The following is a 15,810-nucleotide window of genomic DNA, read 5'->3' on the forward strand; positions in this document are numbered from 1 at the left end:
ATGAGCACAGAAGACACAGGCACATGCTACTGTCACAGGACATTAGGATGAAATAGATCCTCTCTATGAACCAGAGCTTTAGTACGAGTTGGGCCTATGCTTCCAAAAATGATACCTTTAGTATGAAAGAGACAGGTAAGGTGCTGACCAGTGTTAGCTAAGAAATTTTTGCCAGCACTAAAATCTGCTGGGGAAAAAAGTGGGTATTTGTGATATTCTTGCTCTGGCCATGAAGCTTCTAATGAATTTTCAATGGCACTTCTCCAGAACAAGCACATGTCCCATCACACCCATACATAATTGCAGCCAGCCAGCTCACTAACAGGAGCTGCAACTCTGAATCCCTAAAGCAGTAAAGAGGTATACTGACGTCTTTCCATTACTTTATCTGAAGGGTCCAATTCACGATAATGACAATATCAGGGAATCACTTCCAGCTTTTACCTGGCCTCTACTGACCTCAATCAATTTGCTAATCAAAGGAGAAATGTATCTTATGTGTTTTCCCAGAACTTGATTACAAATCCTGATTACCAAGGGGATTAGAAGGGAAAGAGGTATTTGGAACTCCAAACTTCAGGCCCTGAACCCACAGTCCATAAGTAAGAGTAGGTGTATCCAAAGGACCAGGCAGAGCACTAGTACAGCAAAGAGCTCTGAACACCCTCTGAGGTGTCCATCTCATTCCAAGAGTGCAGCCAACAAGCTGAGGGCCAAAAAATAGAGGTGGTGGAGGCCCCATCCCTGGAAACATTCAAGGTCAGGCTTGATGAGGCTCTGAGCAATTTAATGTAGTTAGAGATGTCCCTGCTTACTGCAGGGGTGTTGTACTAGATAACTTTTAAAGGTCCCTTCCAACCCAACACATTCTATGATTCTAAAACAGGTCTGCTGCTATTTGCCCAGGCAAAAAAAAATGCAATTTTTCTCCCAAAGATTCTCCTGAAAACAAAACAACTCTTTTCTGCTGTAAAAGTGGCGGTTGCTCATGTGGCTGGAGCTGCTTTTAAATGCACCTACATGCTGTCAACCCCCAAAAAACCATTCCAGTGAAATAACTGGCAAAGTGAGGGACATCCACCTTTCAGATCCCCTCTCATCACCTCTTCTTTCCTCCTCAGATGTATTCCTCCATGGGCTGGTAGTGAAGGCAGAGAACCCTTGTTGGTGCCCTGGTGAGCAGGTAGTGGCTGGTCTGCTTGCCCAGCTTTGGCAATCTCCAGCTGGTGAGATGGTTTTCTGACTAACAGATATTTCCTCGGAACTTGAGTTTGAGATGACAAAATTATTCTGGATTTATAGTGGAGCAAGTGAGAACAGAATTTGTGCTAAAATATTTACGAAATCTTTGTATATATTTTACAAAATCTGTAAAAGTTTCCAGAACTTCAGGAAATGTTCACAGGAGTTTACATTTTTTCTTCTTACATTTTTGGTCTACAAAGCCCAGTGAGTAGTGATAAAAATAACAGGTTCTCTAAATCATGTGAGTAAAGTCTCCTATCGCAAGTTAGAAGGATGGCAAGGAGAAGGAGCTGCCTTGGCTAACATCTTACCTCTGCTGCACCACGTCAGAGTCTTTCTTAAATAAGAAGTTTTATTGTCTCTAGTTTCTTATTGCAGATTCCTGGGCCCAGGCTGTTCCTTCCTTAGTAAGAGACTAAACATCCCTCCCTGAGAAAGTGCCTGTGAGCTGTGTCTGGTCCCTGAGGAAACTCTGCAGGTTTCCTGGTATCTCCAGGGACAGGAATAATCTGCACCTTTTCAAAGAGACAAAACAATTGTCTGAGAGTGACTTTTAAACTAACTGAAATGCCCCAAAGCTACCTCCCTAGCTGAACTTCATGATAAAACCCAGTGAGACAATATTTTAGAAAAAAACATGTGGAAAATCAGGCCTTGATAAAAGAGCATGGTTCTTTAAGTTGCACTGACTGCCCTGCTCAGAAAACGTCAGTCCTGTTTCTCTGCTCTGGGCTGAGCCACCAAGTGAGAGGTTGGGAAGAAGAGGAGGACAGAAACATGGGGAAGCTGAACGGCTTGTGACCGATCAGGGAACAGCGAGGTAAATGCCTTGCTGAACTAATACAAACTGATTGCGTTCAACAGAAATGGTTTTGTTTCTCTGGCTGCTGTGAATTTTGCTGTTCTGCCAGCAATTAGGCAACAGGAGTACCAGGCCAAACAAACAAAAGCTGTCTGTTTTCATTAAACACACTTCCCCTCTCATTTCAGAAATTAATTACACTTCATTCCAACCCAAGTCTCTGAATTAGAGGAGGAGGGAAGGGAACGATGTCAGCACAATAGCATCTTTTAAAAACAGATTAACTGCACGGAGCTCACAGGGGCCTGTTCCCCGCTTGGTCAAGAAGAGATTAAGCATAAAACCAAGCCCGCGCTGCCAGGTAGCCAGGCAGCAGCAGCGCTGGGCCCGGCTCCTGCGGGGGCTGCAGGGCTTGCTCCTCCCTGCTCCCACCGTGGCAGCACCTTGGCTCATCCACTGGCTATCTGCGCCCAGTTGGTTTTACCTCTGTTCACCTCTGTGCGGTACAGCCACAGTTTTATACAGAGAGCCATACCCAGCACTCATTCCATGTAGGACGAGGCGTTTGTGACTGTAACACCGTGAGGCAGTGTGGAGGAACACAGGCCAGGCTTGAAGGCAGACGCCTTGAGACGTGGCGAGTTGGGACATGGCACAGAGGAACACAGGGGTGTCAGGAAAAGGGGTACGGGCCACCAACATAAAGAGCTTGTCAGGCCCTGAGGGCACCACCAGGACTTATTGGCCCAGCCCTGCACCCTGCCTGTGGTCCAGGCCCCCCAAGGCCAAGAGCCCCTGACCCAGTGGCACTGCAGCAGGGCCAGTCTCCAGCTCCCCACGGCCCCTGCCTTGCCTGGCCATGGGCTCTGCTGAGCCAAGCCCACCCGCAGGCCCACGTCCCAGCCTGACCCTGGCCCAGCCTGACACTGGCCCATACCTGTCCCCAGGGAGGTGTCCGATGGCCAGGGCGGTGGGACAGGCCCTGACCCTGCGGCCCTGCTCTGCCCCTCTGGGGACCCCCAGCCTATGCAGCACCATGTCAAACCTCACCCCCCCCCAGAAAAAGAAATGCAGACCTGGACCTGGGCAAAACTAGGTTTAAGGATAACAAAGACAACGATGAAATGGTATCTAGTGTACTTCAAAAGGCACCCTGTAGTAGTAAATCTGGATGTAACATCAAGCTGCAGGCCAATGAAGAGAGCTCTAGGTGTAAAAGCAAACATAAAAATCACTTCAAGTGGATCTCAGTATCAACAATACTATTGTATTATTATTACATTTTCCATATAGAAACATTCTACTGTACTATTATTTTTTATTTAGATTTAGACTAGTAACAATTCCTGAATGAGACTTGTAAGATTTCAGTTACGTTAACAATAAACTCCTGGCTTTCCATATGTACATATGTATGTATATATTTATATGCACATATGTATGTATATATAAATGTATATATGGTGTACCTCCTTTTTGTGCCAAAACCAAGATTTTCCATGTAACACACGACTCCAGAAAATGCTGCAAAGTGGCCCTGGCATTATTTCTATTTTTCTTGCGTTCAGTATGCATTTACTGAAGGTCCAAACTCCACCCTAATCGCATACAGCTGATTAAGAATTAGTGTTAAGCTAGACAGATTTTCTTGTTCTCTTATCTTTTCTTCATTCCAAATGCACAGTCCTGCTCTTTTAGCCCCTGTGACTTTTGGACCCTACTAATTGGTATACTTAGTCTTTTGATTAACATCTATTTCTGCAGTGGCCCCCGGGACAGAAATTATGCAGCATGGTTTTGTACACACATGTAATCAACTTTTCATATCAACTGATTAAGAGAAGTCACCTCAACATAATTTGATGAACAACCAGTGTGATTCTCCAGCTCCATATGGGTGAAGTTGAGGTATATTTTTTCATCCTCTGGCTGCCTGATAACGTAGATACATTGTCGGTTGTTGATATAAGGGTTAGGCCAGAAAGGGGATGTGATAACCCCTTCACTACCCGTGTAATTTCCTCCACAACTAGGATCTGCTGTATTAAGAAAAAAAAAACACATTAATTGAGATAGTTGCAAGTATGGTAACTCTTTCAGTTTAGCCTGCCTCTGTACAATGGCTGCAAATCAAACACGATTTCTTTATTATTAAATAGCAAGTGCTAATTATATCCATTCATGTGCTGTTGGCTATATCTTAGGAACGTCACAGACCAACCTTTAACACTGAATTTTACTTACCAGGCGATGTTGTATAGAGAATATGGAAGCCTTTATCAGTAACTAACTCATCAGAGTGAAAGTGAATCCATGCATAAGGACCAGTGGTTTGGAGCGGAGGTGGAGATTGAGTGCTACAGTATTTACCAAGGACAGGGTCTTGTGGAAGAAGACCATCTCGAATCTAGACAGAACGATAGATCAGCGTTTAGGATTAGATGTGTGTCAACTGTGAACAGTAGCAACACTCTTAAAGTTATCTCGGGAACCCCAGGAGATATTGTAGGTGGTGGGTGGAAGGAAAGCTCAAAGGAAGTTTCCTCCACACACACAGGAATCAAGAAGCCGACTCACCAGCATAGCTGTGACGGTACTCCTAGGAGAGTCATCAAGGGTTTTGTGAAAGGGGAAGAAAGTATCAGGAGATCTACTGTTGAACTGTTTTCCTGAAATCATGCTCTGCATTGCACAATTTTGGAGAACAAGCTATTCCACACCAGCTTCCCATTTCCATGACTGGGTATTGGTGAATTCTATAATGATTACTTTGCACTTAAGAAAAGGTCCTAAACTCACACATCAAGTCATGGACTGTACTAAAATATGAATCTATTGATCTTATTCCCTCGTAGTTTTCCTTTGGCTGACTGTCTGTGGGTTGACATTTGACCAGGAGTTTGGAGACTGAACTTGGTAAGAAAGTGAAAGCATCCCACCAGATATTTGGCCTGAATCCCATCCTCTTTAGTTGCAAGACTTCTACTGACTTCAGTGGAGTGGCATATCATCCTCTTTCTGTTATACTGCCTGTATCTGAGTGTGCATCGATGGTTGGAATAAGTAAAAATTAGTATTTCAACCCAGGATTTAATTTTCAAACAGACTCCTTCTGTAGGTACAAAAAGTTTTGAAATACTTTGTTTTGCAATAACATAACCATAAAACTTTGTCATAATCCACAATTAAACTTTACCTCTAAATGGTCATAACTGCAGTTTTCGTGGTGTTCTAGGCTTAGCGTGCCAAAAGCAAATGTGATGAGGAGGCCAGGACTGGTTGAGATGGTCCAGAAACAGTCTCTGTTTACAGGATAGTTACCAGGGTATCCTGGAGACCTTACCGAGCCGTAAGTACCCGTCAGCTCACCACCACATTCTAACAGAAAAGAAACATGGAAGCACACAGTCTTCAACACCACCTCAGGTCAAAAGATGAATTCTCCTGTAGTGTCAAAACTAGGTACAACTTTGGGATCCAGGATCAACTCAATAAAAAAAGACCAAGCCAAAGAAACCAACAAGTTACTTCTTCCTTTACATTTTACAATTAATTCTGCAATAAAAACAGAACTCCAAATATTTCCTGGTTTGCACAGTAAAATAAAGATTCTTTCCCAGTTATGATGGAAATGTCTTCAGGAAAATAATCAAAAGCACTGTGCTTTGGATTGGATTTACAAAATTAATCTGAATTTCTGTACTTGGTAGTCTCGTCTCATGTTTTATCCTAGCACAAGACTGTTTTCATTTTGAAAAAAATGTTAATTACAGTGAACTCTGTTTAGACACTTGTAATTAAAAAAAAATAAATCCCTCTTAGCACAACATTTGGGAATGGTAGGGATAACTTGTGTGTTATACCTAAGGAATAGTTAGTTTAGTCACATTTATACGTCTCTCCTCCTTTGCTCCACCCCATCCCCACTCCACCCCCTAAAAAAGATGTTTTCACTTTTCAGTATCTATATTCATCAATTCATAATTATCTATTTAATAATGTCAATTGAAAGAAAAAAAAAACCACACCAAAAATTACATTAAAAGCAATTCAATAAATATTTCTGGAAATAAACCGCTCGCCCCCTGAATTTTCCATACTTTTTTCACTCTGTGGCCCTTTCAAGACACAACCCACTGCACAATTTTGTTTCCAGACAATACACAGAACATTGGAGTGAGTTTGATGTTGCACAAGACGATTTGTGGTTTACTTCTAGAAATACACTGCCAGGCCTCCTGGAAGAATCTCACACAGGCTGTTACCAAGAATTCAGGCAGAAATGTACAGCAAATCATTCCAAAAATCTCACAGATAATTTAAGATCAAATTCTTAACAATCTATCATGTTTGGAAAGCATAAATCAAACTCTTTAGCCTCTTGTAAATTCAGTGGCAAATAAAAGGCAACTTGCTTGCTCAAAGTACTAGATGCTTCTGTGAGAAAGGAGAACTAAACAGAAGAACAGCATCTCCAGGAACACATGATCTTTGGGAGATTCCTCACAGGAGGTATAAAACAGCCTTAAAAAACAGCAGAAAGTTATTCATGCAAAGGCCTAGAGTTGGAGTTTAAATATTTTAAAGTGACTTATATGTCCACATTTCAGCCTCACTCCCTAGTAAAATACTGTCCTACTGCTCCTGATGTTTCCTAATCAAGATAAATAAGTAATTTGTTTTGCTCCAAAGCCATGAAGACGCTAAATTACTCGACATTTCATTAAACTTACCAGGATCTCGAGATTCCCATTGAACAGTAAAACCTCCAGCCATAATGGTGCGGTTGGAATAGAACCAAAAATACAGGGAGTTGTGGGAACTGAAAAGCTCTGCAGGAGGTGAGGAGCCACAGTATTTTCCCAGCATGTGCACTGATGCTGAAGGCCCATCATGGATTTGAAGGAAGTCAGAGTTACACTCATTACTTGCCTCCAGTTGGAAGAATGGGAAAGTAATACGCAGAATCTAATGGGAAGTAACAAAACAAGAAATTTCTTTTTTTTTTCTTTTCCATCTGCTGAGACATTGTTTATACAATAACTCTGTATAGAGGAGATATACCCGTTCATGCAAACTGTGAGAATCTATGAGCTTTGGAGCCACTATGTCATTTCCTGAAAAGTTCCAGGACAGAAGAAGATATTACAGAATCTTCAGGATCAAAAGGAAAGAGAAAAGATAGATAGGAAAGAATTTGGACAGGGAAGTTGTCTGGAAAGAGCATTATTTCTATAAACTAATAATCATTTACCTTTGCCTGTTATATGAGGGAAATATATGTATGTACATATTTCAAGCCATGTGAAAGTCTTGAAATACAGCCTAAAATACTTTGTTCCAGGTTTCCCATGACAGTTTTCCCATCAGATAATTAACATTTCTCATCCTTGCTATGATTGAAGATATTGTCATGGGAGTTAAAAAATGTAATGATCTTTTTTTGCACAAATAAAATCAGTGTTTTGTAAGCCCACTCTAGATACTTAGTGACATACACAGTTTTATGTACGTTCAGATTCTACACTGATGTGCTTTAATACAGCTCTGCTGAAGACAGTAGTGGCTTTCAGGCTTAAAGCTGAGGATATATCACATACATATATATAATTCTGTGTAAACCACTAGCAACTACTGGTTTATAAAACTACTTAATTCATTCCATGAAATGTCAAAAATAGATCAAGTATTTAGATGCCACGTAAGAAGTCCCATGCTAAAGGGTGAAGTAACATATTTTGTAGTTGTTATTTATAACACAAGTGGAATTGTTAGTTGCAGATATGAATCAGAATATGCATTTGAGTGCAACATTTAAAAATTAATCCTTAAAAATTCAAATGTTGTTATTACACAAAGCCATTGACAATATGAATTCAGTATTCCACATTTTTGGCATTCAGAAGTCAGAAACATGCAATTGTTCTGGGGTAACTTAGCTCACAAACCAACTTTGGAGCCCACCAGAGCAAAGCTTTTCTCATGCAGCTACTCACAGATCAAATTCTAAAGCAATGTAAAACGGGAACCTTCTCTAGGTGGTGGCAGGTAAATAAATTCTAACCCTCAGCTGTATTGGAAAAACCTTGAAAATGCAACCCAAGCAAATTCTTAGGCTGAGGAGCCTGAAGGCTTGTAAGGATCTGAAACCTATTCTTTCTGAAAAACTGGGGAGTGGATCTAAAGGGATTGGATCACAGTATTGGAATATACGGCATGAAGATGGTCATATTTGCTCTGATGAGCTGAGGGGTCCTGCAGAGTGAGGGTTTCTTTAACCTGAACTCCATTTTACCTTGTTGGGGTTAGTTTGAATAACCCAAGCACAGCTGACCCCACTGTTGTACCGCTGGCTGTTTGGGCTGTTAGGGTAACTGAAAGTCCCCCTGAGGCCTGAGAGGTATCCTCCACAAGCTGCAGAAAGACAGAGACAATTAAATGGATTCATTTGTGCTATCACTATACAGACTTAAACAAATCTTAACTTTCTTGCATAGCTTTGGCTTCCTAAATACTTAAAACAAGGGTGCAAGATACTTCTATAAAAGAGTCTTCAGGATTTCCTCTAAAGTGGAATGACATCACAAAAAATGAGCAAAACTACTCCCTGGAAGAAAAATAGTTCCTGGAAAAAGAACAAAGATTTTCAGCAGAAATATGTGGATACTGCCAGAAGATGTTGATTCTGTTTGTTTCCAGAAGGCTACCTCCAGATTGGATCTTTAAAATTTTCTCCTACAATGAAATACTATTTTGAAGCTAATGTGATATAAATTATTTCTCAGTAGTGGAGCATCACAGAAGTTATCCTTCAGGTGTTTTATTTTCCTGTTTATTCTTTTTGGTCAGATTTCTGAGCCTGATAATATGTCTCATGATATACCGTGGTCTCTTCTCTCTCTGAGCCATTCAATGAATGGGAGCTGTGAACTGGGAATCCCAAAGAGCTACAGAAAAATGTGTCCATAAAGCACCCAAAATAAAATACACATACAACTACAGTGTACAACAAGCAGCTGTAGTTTAATATTGAACTGATGCTTAAGAAAAATTCAATTCTCAGCAAACTGAAATCAAGTATTTTGTTTCAAGGAGTGGTAAAAATAATCTAATTTTGTTTGAAGTGTCCATCTAAAACATCTCACCATTTCCCAACCAGATTCAGAATTGTCATGTCATAAAAATGTATTGTTTTTCCCTTAATTAGGAACTAAACCAAAAGTTGATACATGATAACTTCTCACTGGATTAAAAAATGGTTTTCCATCCCTTCTATTATGAATGGTTAAAATTTTTTTTTCCACATGTGCTTAATAACAAAACATTACTGGTTAGCTATTTAAGGAAAATAGAAAAAAAGCCTGAAGTAGCTCTAAAATAGAGCAGATTTCACCGGGCCTCAGTGAAAGTTTTACATTCTGTGTCCTATGAAAAGTTAATCTGCTCTCTTCACAGCAACCTGCAGTAAATATAAGCCACCTGACAGATGGTTGCCACAGGGACGCTCACTAGAATGCTCTCCTGACCTTATTCAATTAAAATTAAAGACAAAAAAATCCCAAACAAACAGAAAAAGTGATATTAAGAAGAAACATTAAAGACAGGACCTTGCAGTCACTCTATAAAACTCAGAGTCCCCCGTTCTCATGGATGAAATTTCTCTCATTAGATTTCTGTTTGAAAATCTTTTTTGGCTTTTTGTCTTGACTAAAACCGTCAGGACCTCTCAGCTTCACAACAAAGGAAATAGCACGCACAAAAGAGAAACACTGTTTCTTGTAAATCTATTCTCCTTATATCGGATCCACTTTCCTTATATCGGATCCACTTTCCCAACCAGCTTACCAGACCACTTTCTCAGGAACTGAGATCTGATTTTAGGATGTCTGGCGTCTACTCAAGGCCAGTGGGCCTGCAGATCAACTTCATTCTTATGCTCCTATTGCTAAACAAAGCAGCTATAAACAAAACTCATGGAAAACTCTGACTCCAAGGGAATTTGGGTCGGGACCTGTAATCCACCAGGAAGGGTTTTGGTTTTTGGTTCTTATTCACATATTAATCATATATATCAAGCATCTACTTGTTGAAGCCTGGTGGCCATTTCTCCTGGGGAGGAGGCCCTGGCTGTACCTTGCTGGGCGGTCTGGCACTGTGGTCCTGTCCAGCCACCAGTACACTCGCAGGAGTAGCCATTGACGCCGTCAGTGCAGCTCCCTCCATTCTGGCATGGGTTGCTAATGCATTCGTCAATGTTCTCCGTACAATTAGGGCCTGTCCAGCCTGCATTACACAGGCAGAAATATCCAGAGATTATTGCCTACAGGTATAAGCAAATGCAATAAAATTACCAACGAGCATGGATCACCTAAAGAAATCAATGTAGTTGGCAGAAAGACTGATACTTAACATTTGTTTTATGTGGTGATATCAGAGCAAAGAAATAAAACATTTGGAATGTAACAGCCTTGATGGTTGCTGGTGAACACCAAAATAAACCCAAGGCCTAATCAGATTACCTAGCTCTTTGTTTTTTCTATTAAGTTATTTCTTTGCAGGGCTCCTTCAAATTACTTTTTACAAAGTCAAAATCTGTATTCATTTAGCCATTCGGAAAACTGTTTGCTTGGCTTTGAAACAATCACCCTAGAAACAAGTCAATCATATTATCTAAACATTATAAATAGCAAGTGAAGATAACAGTGGTTTATAAATCATTTCTCTCAAGCCTGTTCTCTGGGAAGTCTGCACTGCAGTTACGTGGGCTATTAACTTTCTTTTTCACCCTGAGGGATGCTAAATGGGAACAATTTCATTGCCTTCTTTGCATTATTCCTTATTCTGTATGTCTCTCTTCCATTTCTTTTCCCTCAACCTTTACTACTTTTCCTTATTATCAAGTCTTTTCATGTCTCTAACTTAGTGGACAAACTAAATGTGCATGAGAATGAGTTGACTCTACCAATCAGTAAAGGTCTAAAACACTCAGCACCAGTAAAAACCCACCACTGCCAGTATCCCATCGCTAGTCTGGGGTACCAGCTACCACCTTTCAGGTTATTAGTGCCAAGATTGCTGCCTCTACTTCAAACACAAAGAAATAGCTTGTGTGCCATGAAACTCACTTGGTTTTCCCCAGGTCTATCCGTTGGTCTCCAATTTCCTGCTGACCTTACGTCATTACCTCTATTATGTCTGCCCTCAGTTTTCAGTCTCACCACTCTCCATGGTGTTACTGGTTATAACTGTACTTGAGTACTGTGTTCAGTTCTGGGCCCCTTACTACAGGAAGGACATTGAGCTGCTGGAGCGTGTCCAGAGGAGAGCCACCAAGCTGGTGAGGGGTCTAGAGAGCAAGTCATATGAGGAGAGGCTGAGGGAACTGGGCATGTTTAGTTTGGAGAAGAGGAGGCTGAGGGGGGACCTCATTGCCCTCTACAACTCCCTGAAAGGAGGGTGTAGAGAGGTGGGTGTTGGCCTCTTCTCCCAAGGGAATAATGACAGGACCAGAGGAAATGGTCTGAAGTTGCGTCAGGGAAGGTTTAGGTTAGATATTAGGAAGAATGACTTTACTGAGAGGGTGGTCAGGCACTGGAACAGCCTGCCCAGGGAGGTGGTGGAGTCGCCATCCCTGGAGGTATTTAAGAAACGTGTAGACGTGGCACTTCAGGGCATGCTCTAGTGCCCGAGATTGTTGGTGGGGTTTTTTTTTTCAGGTTTTTTTTTTTGTGTGTGCGTGTGGTTGGACTCAATCTCAAAGGTCCCTTCCAACCATGAAGGTTCTGTAACTACAAAGCATTGTCACAAATTGCGAGGAGTCCAGCACTTACCAAACACTGCCCATTTGCACAAGGGTTTTGCAGCTGGCAGATATCACTGAGAGGAGAGCACCCATTTGGCCCATATCCACTTCCAGTGTACCCAGATGTGCAGGAACAAAACGGCATTGGCCCTTGGGAGATGAGACAAGATTCAGAAAATAAATTGGTCCTTGTTACAACGACAATACCAACCACGACAGTAAAGATCCCTGACATTTTGAAGCAGAGCCTTTACATAATTCTAATTTATTTGCTCTTTTGTTATGTTCCCTGGTCAGTGCCCAGTTTGACTATGGAAAAACTCCTAGTGTTGCTTTGCTATGGGTACCTGAGAGTCCAAGGTCACCTTCATGGGAAGTGACAGGAGTACTAACAGGGTAGTTAAGACAAGAATAGTAAAAGCAGCTGAAATTGGAAAACTGCATAAAAAACATGAAGATCTTCACATTTTTATGATGAAATCTGCTCTTTGGTGGAGCCTAAATCTGTTTCTGTCAGTGCTTGTGGAAAAGCCTGCTGGCTTTAGCTAACCTGCCTGTAAACTCCTTTGGGTGAGGCAAAACTGGCTGTGGAGAAGGGTCTGCAGTAGAAACGCGGTGCTACAAAGTGGATTCAGCCTAACCATGAGATGCACACTGGTATTACTTACAGTCCTTAAGAGTGCACCATACCTGGAGCTGAGGTACAAGTAGCCAAAGGATGGCATCCTCCATTATTTATTGAGCAGATATCAACCTGGGTACATGTTTGACCATCTCCCTCATAACCTGTTCAGAGGTAAATCTCAGTTAGTCTATAACAAATATGTTCTCTTGAGTATCAACAGGAAAACAATCATTTGGTGAGAAAAAAAACTAATTTATGGTGTAAAATCACAGTCTTCTGCAGTTAAAACATTGAGATCGCCATTGGAGTATATCCTGGTGTATTTATCATGGTTCCTACACTGCAGAGATGGATTCTGATCTTAACTAAGTCCTCCCATGATTTTAGATATTACTATTAGGCAAATATAGGTGGGGTCAGAGTGAGGCCATAGGAGCTCAGCTCTCTCAGCCACCATGTGCTGCCCTCCCTATGCTTCTGCACCCAGCCAGCCCTGACCTCCTCCGGGCTTCCTGCGGCGCACCAGATCTGCCCTTGGGTCTCAAACACAACATCCAGCTCCTCTCAGGAGGCTCAGCAGGACCAAAGTGCTGCAGCACGACTCGGCATGGTCAGAACTGAGGTCCACTGCACCACATCAAAACCTGTCTGAGGCTGCATTTCCAGCACGGTGATAGCTCTTCAACACTCAGTAACCGAGAGTCTTTTGCCATTTAAGCAGCAATTGAAAGGTGAATTAGAAACACTTTTTCCTGCTTGTATTTCTAGTATTGATAGCATGCATTTCATAAAGCACTTTAAATAATAAACCACAAATTATAAAGATGTAAGTCATGACTTCCACTGCTTGACCTGTACTGCAATAGAAACACTGCCGCCTTAGACAGCATTCAGAGCATGACAAACAATTATCTAGGCTTTTTTAAGACAGACAATACAGCTGATTTATGGCACACAGGATATTCTTTCAATGAATACAGACAATGAAATTACTAGCATAATTACACAATCCTTGTTTCCCATTAATGATCTTATAAAGGACGTACTTCATCAAATCACGGCTCTGATACTGAAAAGGGCACTGAGCACAAGAGAAACACATTTCAGAGGATCATCATTATAGACATACTCTACAGAATGTTCATTTATAGCTGAAGCAGTTTGAATATACTTGGACTCCACACAGCAGAGCATCCGTCATTCGTTTAGTGGCCAGCCCAGCCCAAACTGCAATAGCATTCTATGTTACAGTATTGCTTTGTTTGTGTGATACTTCTATATGTAAAACCAATCTTCAGCTTAAGTCTACCACAAAACAGGCTCAAATGTGTTGAATCTTCATCTTTTAAGTCTTTCCATAGTTTCGTCAACAAAAAAAATGCATTTACCTGGTGGACAAAGCCCACAGTGGAAGGATCCGATGGTGTTGATACATTGAACCATTGGTGCTGTGGAGCAGCCTCCATTTTCACTTTCACATTCATCAATGTCCTGGCAACTGAAGCCATTTCCTTGCCAGCCTAAAAAGAAACACAGGAGAGAGAGACATTAAAATAGAAAATTCCTGGCCTTTTCATTTTCTTCTTTGACTAGATTTTTTCATAGAGCAGAAAAATATGACTTTTGAATTTCATTTCATTAACACAAGAGAAGACCTGTCCCTCTCATAAGTGATGAAAATCAATACTGGTCTGCAAAATAGGTTACAAACACAACAGGGTGCAGACGTGTTTGCAAGAACATTTTGTTTTAACATTTGTTTAATCAAAAGCACTTTGACCTAAACAGGAGACAGTTCTGGTCTAGTACAAACAGGTACAATTTGGAGCAAAGCTTTACCATAACTCCAGTTATGATATACTTTAACTTCCCCTTCTATACACACTACCTACCCAGCTCAGGAAAAGGAATCATAGGTTATATGGCTTGAGAGGACAATTAGATTTTTATATTGCCTTAGGGCAGTAGGCATATGGACATGAAGGTACCACGGACCTATTACATGAAGGCAATAGGACATGATGGACATGAAGGTACGTATGGACATGGAGGTACATCAGATCTATTTAGATGCTCAGTTTAGGATGGGATAAATCATGCTTTAGACTCCACTGCCTACATAAGACAACCTGGAGGCATTTATTCTCTCAATACAGACAACAGCATTTCATGGAGTTACTCTCCTCCGGATGCTGTGTCTGTGATTACGACATACAGGCAGTACTACCTGCTGCCACCCCCTCCCACCTGAGAGCGTGGAAGGACGCGGTACCTGTGGGGCAGGGACCACACCAATAGGAGCCTGGTGTGTTGTGGCACTGCACAGGCGGATTCTGTGAACACGGACGATGAGGGAGGCTGCATTCATCTATATCAGCACTGCAGGCAGGGCTGCCAGGAGGGGACATCCAGCCAGTGTCACAGATACAGTGGTACTTGGGCTGCCACAGCAAATATCACATTGCATATTTTAGACAGTTAGAACAGTCAAGAAAAGTGCAGGAGGCATTCATTTTATAAAAATGGTCTTTTAAACCATCGTAAGAAAGCTTTCAGAGCATTACATATTTCACGTATTCTGTTTTATAAGTTGCTTCGGTAGTTTTCTCAGTCTATTTCTTCCTCTGAATTTCCCTATTTAGATTGTGGAAGCAATAACAGGCTCATTCATTATGTTCATAAAAGAAACCTGTAATTTACCCCAAAGCTCCCAGAGAAAATGAATGGCAACTATGAGCTGTACATAAACATAATTAAAAGTCATCAACTTGCTTTGTAACCAGGGTAAACAGATCAGTGTAAGCAACCTGAAATCATCTTGGCTCTTTTAAGCAAACTGTTCAGTAATCTGAGCAATGTGCAGCATTGACATTAAATTGCAAATATACATTTTCTTTGAGGAAAACAATTTTCTCTCTAGTAAACTTAACTAATGGTCAGATTTCAGCATTTTTCTAGCTTTGGTCCAATTAAAGCTAATGGGAGCTTTATTGTTGACTGTCACAGGACCAGACACCATTAAGCCAACACTGAACCCTTTTGAAAAGCTTTTTCCACAGAAATGGGCAGAAAACAAGTGATGAGCTGTGAAAACTTTAACAAATTGAGCAAAGGAATGATTTTATAGCGTATCGTAAAGAATATGTGGTGTGTCTGGAATGGTGCATGGGCGTATAGGAGCATTAAAGAGCACAGGCATGCCAGGGTGGTTTTGGAGGAAGGCTCTGGGTGGCAGCTCCCAGGCCACCGTCAATAACGTTCCATGGGTATACCTTTCCCCAGGAAAAAAAAGCTTCATGATGTTTGTCCTTCTTAATCATTTAAGTAATAAAATAG

At 41.3% G+C, this 15,810-nt stretch overlaps 1 protein-coding gene across 1 annotated transcript in view; it reads right to left on the reverse strand.

The window, feature by feature from the left end:
- Positions 1 to 15,810, reverse strand: part of CUBN (cubilin) — a 148,944-nt gene that overhangs the window by 123,606 nt on the left and 9,528 nt on the right. The window contains exons 8-17 of the mRNA XM_074156956.1: positions 14,747 to 14,915; positions 13,863 to 13,994; positions 12,540 to 12,635; positions 11,878 to 11,999; positions 10,181 to 10,367; positions 8,343 to 8,461; positions 6,781 to 7,015; positions 5,244 to 5,425; positions 4,292 to 4,454; positions 3,896 to 4,086 (exon numbers count right to left, since the gene is read on the reverse strand). Coding sequence (XP_074013057.1) covers positions 3,896 to 4,086; positions 4,292 to 4,454; positions 5,244 to 5,425; positions 6,781 to 7,015; positions 8,343 to 8,461; positions 10,181 to 10,367; positions 11,878 to 11,999; positions 12,540 to 12,635; positions 13,863 to 13,994; positions 14,747 to 14,915 — 1,596 coding nt within the window. The remainder of the gene's footprint in view (positions 1 to 3,895; positions 4,087 to 4,291; positions 4,455 to 5,243; positions 5,426 to 6,780; positions 7,016 to 8,342; positions 8,462 to 10,180; positions 10,368 to 11,877; positions 12,000 to 12,539; positions 12,636 to 13,862; positions 13,995 to 14,746; positions 14,916 to 15,810) is intronic.

The sequence above is a fragment of the Numenius arquata genome, chromosome 12 (assembly GCF_964106895.1).
Source record: "Numenius arquata chromosome 12, bNumArq3.hap1.1, whole genome shotgun sequence".
NCBI lineage: Eukaryota > Metazoa > Chordata > Aves > Charadriiformes > Scolopacidae > Numenius > Numenius arquata.